The sequence below is a fragment of the Sardina pilchardus genome, chromosome 24, assembly GCF_963854185.1.
Source record: "Sardina pilchardus chromosome 24, fSarPil1.1, whole genome shotgun sequence".
Lineage (NCBI taxonomy): Eukaryota > Metazoa > Chordata > Actinopteri > Clupeiformes > Clupeidae > Sardina > Sardina pilchardus.
This window is the reverse complement of record NC_085017.1, coordinates 25793431-25802131: the sequence shown is the minus strand read 5'-3', so window position 1 is coordinate 25802131 and position 8701 is coordinate 25793431. Positions and strand designations below refer to the sequence as shown.

Genomic DNA, 8701 nt, shown 5'->3' with positions numbered 1-8701 from the left:
GTCAATGTAAGCCTAAACAAATGTATACTGCACATCTTAGTCTAGACGTTTGACTAACTTTGCCCTTGGATTATGGATTTTATTTATTTCCTTTAACAAAATAGGACGACATCAGAATTGAGTAACCAGAACAGGGTCACTAGGCTATATACTACAACAGATTGCAAATACAACACATGAAGCATGGTCATGATGGGGTCATCACATCACTCAAATGCACTGCCCACGTACGCGTCAACCTGTTCACCCAAATGTGTTCACCTACCTCAGGGCTGACAGCCGGAATCATTTATTACTCAGGATCCGCATTCCAAACAGATAGGCGCTCCTCCTGACTCGGGAGGCGGCAGTTACAAGGGAACGAAAACTGGAGGCAGTTTTGGGATGCGTCACACCTCGGTCTCTCTTCTGTTAGTATTACACCTGTTGGCGCAAGTCTGCTGCCAGGCCACAGCATGTCACGAACTCGCATGAGCAACTGTCGTTCACATGAGTCCGCGTCAGGACGCCCGTCACTGTGTCACCGTGTCACCGCACAGGTGAAACTGGGTCAGCAGCCTTGCAGCAGGTTGATTCACTGAGGAGAAAATAGGATTTCGAACCAATAGAATCCTAGGACGTTGAGTGGAAAGCTCTCGTCTCCTGTCTTAGCTTCCTTCCTCTTCTCTCGCTCAGCTCTGGAACATAAACAACCGGCCTGTGCGTTGCGACTGGGCTAATGAAGACTGATAAGAGCAATTTTCATCTGAAGCCGTTTCCTCCTTTGCTCTGGATCTGAATCAGCAGTCTACGTTACTTCCTTCAGTTTCGCCATATGAACGGCACGCTTGAATGCCGAATCTACAAATGAACAACATAGACTTAGAGGAAAATAAAGCATAACCAACATTTGATCCCTGTTACATTTCTAAGGACTTTAGTTAGGCCACATAGTTTCTCCACATACTTGCCTACAGACTTGAAACAAGGCTAGGCTACAATCCAGCAAAAATGAGGATTTATTATGTAATCTCCTCCCGATTAAAAAAAGAAAGAGGGGGCGTTTTTGCTATACAAATAAATCCCATTTTCGTATTTTGCACAAGCTAGTGGTTCAACCATGGTGTGTGATGCTGAAAAAAGCACTCGGCTGTGAGAGGACTTCGAAAGCCTTCAATCAATCTCTCGAAATATACAGCAAGATAACAACACCTGACAAATGCGCGTACAAAATTACCATTATGCAAAGTGCTACACTATTGCACGACAACTATAAAAACATATCAGCGCCAGATACATGCAAATTATAATCTCGGGATCATGCTCGGTGTAACAGCTGTTCGTTTAGGTAGCTAAATTATCATCAACCTAGAACGTTCACGCGCAGAATTGAGCTTGTTACATTGTAACAAATTAGTGGCATCACACAAACGATACAATGTTTCCTGAGCCATCTCTAAATTGTTTATGACTTACCTGCCCAGAGTACCATGGTCTGTTTTGGTTAAGACTCGAAGGAGGTTTTGGTAGAGGTACAGTCGTATTGATGTGCCCCGTGAGACGTGGGTCAGGCAACAGCAAGATTTCCACCTTCATTCTGGGACAGACCAATGAGCGAGTGCGACAATCTCATGTACTTCCGCTCCGATTCTGCCGCTGGTACATCGTGTAACCTTTGAGGAGTCCTTCACTAAATCACATTTAATCATTTTCTGTGGAGCGTTGTGTTATTCAGACCAACTATATTGATTATTATTACATAAAAGAGATCATATTAGTAGAATGGTGGCAATGAGAAAATTGCAAAGCATTTTCTCAGTCATTCACACTCACGTGACATTAAAAAATGGCGTGTTAAGCATGCCTTTCCTACGCAGTTGTAAAACAAAATGTCTTTCTATTTAGTTGTGTATGTGGCTTCTTATTGCCATTGCCAATGGTGCTCAATTTATCATTCATAACCATTTTTAAATTTTAATTCATTATGTCGGTTACGTATTTCCGCTCATGATGAATTCTTCCGCTCATGCGTGCGTTGAGTAGACGTTAATGTTTGACGTGTCTTCTGTGTCTTCTCCTATGGTCTCCTCTGAAAGCGTGAGTATAGCTTGCTACATATCGCCTCTACATGTGTTTTTGTATGTCCATGATTTCTGCATTTACTTGAAAAGTGTTATCATAGAACTGTGAACTGAATTTTGTGCAAGACTTGTTAACTAGCGAGATCCTGACACCATGTGACAGACGGATTTAGCTTGTTGTTAGATTTGAATAGTTTTAATTGGGACGTTTTGATATCCTAGACCGTCTACGAAATTTTGAATTACCAAGACAATTTCTGTAAATTATTCGAAGAACTAGACAAGTTGAGTATTATTAACTGCAGGTTTGGAAACTTTACGTTTGTTTCTTTGTGTTATAGGTCCATAATGGTAATGGATGAATCCGGGAGCACTAGTGTTGACGGAGCAGACGAGATGAAGGCACTCCCAGCGGCGTCCGATCTCTCTCCAGATCAGAAGGAGATACTGGAAAGATGTCTTCATGCGCTTACCCATGCCAAGAATGACAGCCAGACATTAGCTGCCCTTCTCCTGGTAAAAATGCTTGTGCTGATTCAATACATAATCCTGTTACTATGAAGCCCCACTGTAAACATTCATTGCCGTAACCTTTTGAGATTGTTTGTAAGGAGACATATTAGCCTATGCATGATATGTTAGAGACAGATTTTGGTGGATGAGAGGAGTTTGCAGCGTGTTAAACATTATGTCTGGTCTGGCCTCTCCGTAGATCACCCGTGTGTGTCCAGCAAGTCAATTAGACCGTGTGACACTGCGACGTGTATTTGAAGCAGTGGGCCTGAACCTGCCTGCCCGTCTCCTGGTGACGGCTGTAAGAGGGGACACTAGCTCTGGTCTGCCCGCTCAGGACCTACTCTCTCTGGGCTCGGCTCTGCTGGCTGCCTTGAGCACCGACCCTGACATGGCACAGCACCAACAGATGCTCAGCACCTTGCCGATGCTCCTGGGCCTGCTGTCGGATGGGCCTGCCTGGACGCCACAAAAACAGCGCACCCCCCAAACCAGCCAGCAGAAAGAGACCGGGGCGCCCCCAAGCGCGTGCAACGGTGACCACAGTGCACAATCATCTCAGCCCTCCCCACCGGAGGTTGCTGGAGAAGAATCTGGCGGTCAGACATCTCCTTGCTCGGCAGTTCTCCTCAACGAGGCGCTGGCTTCAGACTGCTACCAAGTTCTAGAGGCGGTGTCGGTGGTACCGGGCGGACCGGAGAGGCTGTTGACCCGCGGGGCGGTACCGGCGCTGTGCCGGGCCATCGGACAGACCCAAACCCTCAGCGGCCAGAGAGGCCGTCCCTTGCTCGGACTTCTGCTCTCACAGCTCGGCCTGCAGGCCTGGCAGAGGCACTCGGCCCAGCTGGGGGGGATGCTGGAAGGGTTGAGCCGTGAATTTTGCCAGGCCAAAGAGCACGAGCGGCTGGAGCTGTGCGCTGAGCTGGTGCAGTTCCTGCCACCACAGGAAGGGCTGCTGGAGAGCGGGGAGGTGAGGAAGCTGGCCGTAGAGCTCTGGGCTGCCGTGAGGCCGCTGGCTCAGTCCAAACTGAGCACTCGCCAGCTGGGTCCGGTGCTGGTGCTCTCGGCCTGCCTGCTGGACCTGTGTGGCTGGGACTGCGTCGGGCCTCCCCGGTTCTGCTGTCTGCTGGTGAATCGGGCCTGCGTTGAGGTGCGGATGGGTCTGGAGGAGCCGCCCGGAACCGACATGTCCCTGGACCTCCAGCATTGGCTCACTGCGTGCTATCGCATCATGGAGGCGGCAATGGAGCAGGCCTGCAGCCAGGGACTCGACGACAGCTCTGACCAGCCACAGACCTCTCTCCCTGGGCTTAGCCTGCAGCAGACCAGGCAGGTGCTGGGCATCCTCGAGGAAGCCTTTTCTGCAGTCATCTTCTACCTGAAACAGGTGAGCATAATAAAACAGATTGCATGAGGCACTAATAATATTAGTCAATAAGTAACACTATAATACAGGACAAAATGCAAAAAGAAATATTTTAACTAACTCCTCATTGGAGAGTCTCCAACCTTTACAAACGAACAAGCCACCACTCCAAAGGTTAGTGAAACATTAACAAGCATACACCCCCTAATCACCTGCTGTTCTTGTTTCCATCAGGTCGACCAGAGTCGCCATGGCGACCCCTTCGTCTTTGCCACCTTTCGCTGTCTGTGTGCCTGGCTGGCAGAAGAGACGTCCTGTCTGAAAGAAGAGGTGACCTCACTGCTGCCTTTCCTGATTGGATTCTCCCGGGATCACCTGCAGGGAGGCGGGGATTTGAGGGACCTGTCCAGCTGGATGGCAGATATGTCATTGGGCCCAGGGTCACAAAAAAACAAGTGGACAGGAGAACATGCTCTCAGGTGCAGATCATCCACATCCTTTTTTTTTTTTTTTTAGTTTTTCTACAGAAATGGGCAATAAGCTATTGTTCAGATGTGTTCTGTGTAGGTCTGTGTTTTGAATGTTTATGTTTTACACAGTAGCACTGGGTATGTATATGTATTGGATTTAGAAGTGGAATAGGCTAGTGAATCTTCCCTGGTCCACCACAGATATCTGCTCCCTGCCCTGTGCCACCTGACCGCTGAGGAGGGCCCTCGGCAGGTGCTGCTGTCTCTGGACTTGCTCTCTCTGCTGATTGGCCTCCTCCAGAGGGGATGGGAGGGTCTTCAGAAGCAGGAAGGCAAGGCCCAAACACGAGACCCTGCCCTGGAGACGGCCTGCTCCACTCTACTCAACATTGCCGTCACAGAGCCGGACAAAGTCAGGTAGTTATGAGCTCCACTTCCATTGCAGGTGTATGGCCCACTACCCAGGTGAAAGGGACAGGTGTAGGAACACATCGCTACTTAGCCCTTTCAGCCGCTGTGTTTCCATTGCTTACAGGACCTACAAGATCTACCCATATGCAGCCTTATTTGCTGCACAATTGCAATGATATTTAGATTTACTAAAATGGCATAGCAACTGCAGCAAATACTCTATGATGCACCTTAAATCACTGCTACACTGCTAAATCCTTAATCAGACAGATAGATAGATAGATACTTTATTGATCCCGGAGTGGAAATTCAAGAGTGAAAATGCCCTTAAAATAGCCTAGGGCTCATGGGGTTAAGGGGGGCACCAGGATCATTTTTTTTTTTAAAACGTCCAGTTACAGTAACTTATTCTTGCTACCTAAATGAATCTATCCAGTAAATATCTGGTTTTAAACATCAACATTTTTGCAACAGCTCATTTTATTTTATGCAAATGGGGTAAAACTGGAGTCAATGGCGTTCACTTCAAATGGAGTGAACTGTAGTCAATAGACACCAGAGGCTTCCTTTGAATAGCTGTACCAATTTAATTAATTAATTACGTAGGTTTCATTTATAACCGTAAACTGTATAACTCATAAAATGAACATGCCATCAATTCTAATTAGTAAAAGCCTATTTTTAGAGGACATTTGTTCATTCAGTGTAGGCAATTTCAACTCGATGAGCTAATAGCCTAACCTGTAATTAATTTAGCTGTAACGTTTAAAACGTTGCTGGGTTTAAAAATGTGTGTCGTCTTCCACTCACACCTCGTTTACGTCTTGCACCACTGCAGGAGTTTCGGGCTGCACTGAAGTACTGTATCTATCTGCCCTGAGGCAGGGACTTTATTCAGCCCCGTAGAAGTTCCTTGATCATTGCGTTACGGGGCAGTTTGTCTAAATGAAAACGCAAACAAATGGGCCATGCCCTGTAAAATGAAGGTCCGGTTCCTGTAATGGAAACAAGCCTATAATCGTATGCATATATGCAATGTAGAGTATAGTACAGTTTTTATTTAGCATTAACTGTGTGTTCTAGTCCTAATTCTTACATGTCAGGATTCAGTTTGTGTTGTGTATCCCTACGGGACAGCCCATTTATTTCGTGAGCTTAGAATTATAAGGTTATATCTCCGTTTAGGGTAGTTCTGAGATATTGAGCATCAAAGTTTTACATAGCTAGCAAAACTGTACTGTAGTACCTTTTTATTTTGCTAATAATTAACTTTTTTTTTTTTTTTTTACAAAAATAACACCACACAGGCATTAATAAGCACCTAATGGATCAGATGATGTCAAAAACTCAATTTCGACCAAAATGGAGATAGAACCTTATAATTCTCAGCTTTTGTATCGGTTCCCTGTTTTTTCTTTTGATGTGAGGATATGATGGTTGTTGTTTTGCAGTAAAAAGGGCCAGTGTTTGAGTGTTGTTTGTGCTCTGTCATCTTCAGGAAAGACCCGTCATTCTCAGAGCTACAGAAGCTTTTAGATGAGGCACTTCCTCTTCTCCTGCATAAGCCACGCCTCCTTGTTCTAGCAGCCAATTTCTGTACACTTGGACTCATGTTGGGTAGAACAAAAGTGACACCCTCTGGTAAGTCAGCCTTTTAATGGAGAAGACTTTTACATTTAGATCATTTTCTCTCTTGGTACCAATTTGTTGTCTAATATCGCCTATATTTTGCGACAAACACAATGTCAGTGACGTTTGTAGATTCATGACATCCCCATAACTCACAAAAACGCATATTGAGAGAGTATAGAATAGTATACGGTACACAGTATGTGTATGAACAGTATGTGTGCATTTGCATGACCGCAACATTACACTATTAATTGTAGGCCTGTATGGGTGTAGGCAGGGGAGGGTAAAAATAAAGGTATTTTAAAAAAGGTATTTTAAAATACAATATCAAATACCCTCAATTTAAGTGTGTCAAAATAAACTATGAAATACAGTAGCCACACCATGTATCAAAATAGAATTCTACAGTTTCCAAAATACTCTTTTAAGAGAGCATGAAATCACTTTGCAAACCTTCCATATCTGTCTATTTAATTCCTTCATCAGTACACTGACTGTTGTTTAAGTGGACAGTGTTTCAGAGCAACACTGCTCTGCCTATGAGACATGCCATAAATCTGCAAACTGTCAACAGATCAACTATGCTGACTTGCCTGTTACATCTCATAGCCTAAATACTACATCATCAATGTACTAAAAGAAGTCACAGCTGAACTTGTCAAGTGGTGGAAACTAACTACAGAACCTATTGAGACCCACAGAATGTGGGTTTAAAGCAACCAATGCAGTAAGATTACCTTAAAATATCGGCCTCAAACTCATGGTACTCTGACATAAAATGCGGAGAATGAAGTCTTTGACATTGTCAATGCATGCCCAGAATGCTTGATATTGTTGTTTTTAACTAACTGGGCACCATCTAAGTGGTATATGGCTTTATATTGGCACCAAGGGGAATAAATAAACAATGGTCATTGTGTTTAGGGGATACATGGGGCAACTTTTTGAGCAGGGCAGTCACATAACTGGTTCCATTTGTTTTCCAATTGGATGATCATGTTACTGTTCCTGATCCTGTTACATGCCCATTGATGATGAGAGTTCTCAAGAAAAATAAGTTGCCCAAGATCAGGGAATGTGCCAGAACAACAATAGGGAACATTGCCTAGCAACACTGCTCAGAAAGGTGCCTTGTGTATCATCAGCACAGTCAAACCTGTTCCAGTTCTACTGAAAACAGGCAAACCTATGATTAAGCAATAAGCCCCGAGAGGCCGTGCTTTATACTGTATAATCGAACAGCTAAGGGGCGTTGTTAGGCACGACGCGAAGCAAGATTTCATGAAACAAAGGCACAGCAATGAAAAAGTAACGATGTATTCATAATAATTAAATTAAACTACGAAAATACACACCTATAAACTATTTTGATACACAGCCCTTTTCCTCAAACTAATGAAAATACAAATGACAATATACTATTTTGTATTTGAAATGCATAATCAGGTAAATACATGCATCATAAATACTCCCCATCCCTGTGTGTAGGTACGTGTTGTGTCCTTAGTTTAAAATGTGCGCTGTGTTTTATGTACTTTTTAGACCTGACGGATCCGGGTGAACGGCGGTTCTTCAACGCGGCACTGCGGTTCCTACTTGGTGCTCTGGGTTCTGCGCGTGGTTCTCCGCCCGGATCTGTGGCTGCTGCGTGGGAGGAGGCATGGGACGAGGTGGGGGAGCTGTGGAGACTCAGCATGCAGGCCCTGGGCGCGTGCTTTAGGGGTCGCCCTGGACTCACGGCACTGGTCAGGGAACAGGGCTGGCTGGCCAACGTCCTATCCACACTCGGCATTAAAGGGAGCCGGACGGATGCACCGACAGTGGAAGCCCTGCAGGAGGCGCTGTGTGCTCTGGCTCAGATGTGTCCTGCCTGCAGGAAGGAGATCGGAGAGGAGCTGAAAGGGGCACAGGCCAGCTGTCTGAAGGACATGAAACAGCTCAGGCGAGCAATAGCTCAATGAGCACATACACCCATAAAGGCATCATGCATCATGTTTGCTATGCGCACATACACAGAAAAAAGAATGCAAGTGACGCAAACCAGACAGACAGACAGACATACAAGCACACTCATCCTGGCTAAACATATACTGATATGCAGAGTCAGTGATGGAACTGCTACTACAGAGACTGACTGAATCCCTTTTATAGATTGTTTTGTATTTCATCTGAACAAAATAAATATTATTTGTATGTAATCGTAGTGCTTAGCTTTCTGTGTTCATGTTTGCAATGAGTGATTTCTCTTG

General features: G+C 45.1%; 2 protein-coding genes across 3 annotated transcripts in view; one reads left to right on the top strand and one right to left on the bottom strand.

The window, feature by feature from the left end:
- kiaa0319l (KIAA0319-like ortholog) overlaps window positions 1–1622 on the bottom strand; it is an 18376-nt gene extending 16754 nt beyond the window's left edge. For both annotated transcript variants that reach the window (XM_062529047.1, XM_062529048.1), the window contains exons 1-2: window positions 1456–1622; window positions 266–840 (exon numbers count right to left, since the gene is read on the bottom strand). The gene's annotated coding sequence lies outside the window, so the exon portion shown is untranslated. The remainder of the gene's footprint in view (window positions 1–265; window positions 841–1455) is intronic.
- Window positions 1623–1916: 294 nt separating this feature from the next.
- Window positions 1917–8650, top strand: ncdn (neurochondrin). Its single transcript, XM_062529606.1, has 7 exons — window positions 1917–2076; window positions 2402–2576; window positions 2773–3960; window positions 4174–4418; window positions 4611–4826; window positions 6319–6461; window positions 7995–8650. The coding sequence occupies exons 2-7, from the start codon at window positions 2409–2411 to the stop codon at window positions 8411–8413; spliced, it is 2379 nt and encodes a 792-aa protein (XP_062385590.1). The 5' UTR covers window positions 1917–2076; window positions 2402–2408; the 3' UTR covers window positions 8414–8650.
- The last annotated feature ends 51 nt before the right edge of the window (window positions 8651–8701 follow it).

What these genes read in the sequence shown, in the direction of transcription:
- ncdn (XM_062529606.1), top strand. Translation starts at nt 2,409, where the DNA reads ATGGTAATGGATGAATCCGGGAGCACTAGTGTTGACGGAGCAGACGAG. An exon ending in TCATCTTCTACCTGAAACAG is followed by an intron (nt 3,961 to 4,173) that starts GTGAGCATAATA and finishes TGTTTCCATCAG; the next exon opens with GTCGACCAGAGTCGCCATGG. An exon ending in AACAAAAGTGACACCCTCTG is followed by an intron (nt 6,462 to 7,994) that starts GTAAGTCAGCCT and finishes TGTACTTTTTAG; the next exon opens with ACCTGACGGATCCGGGTGAA.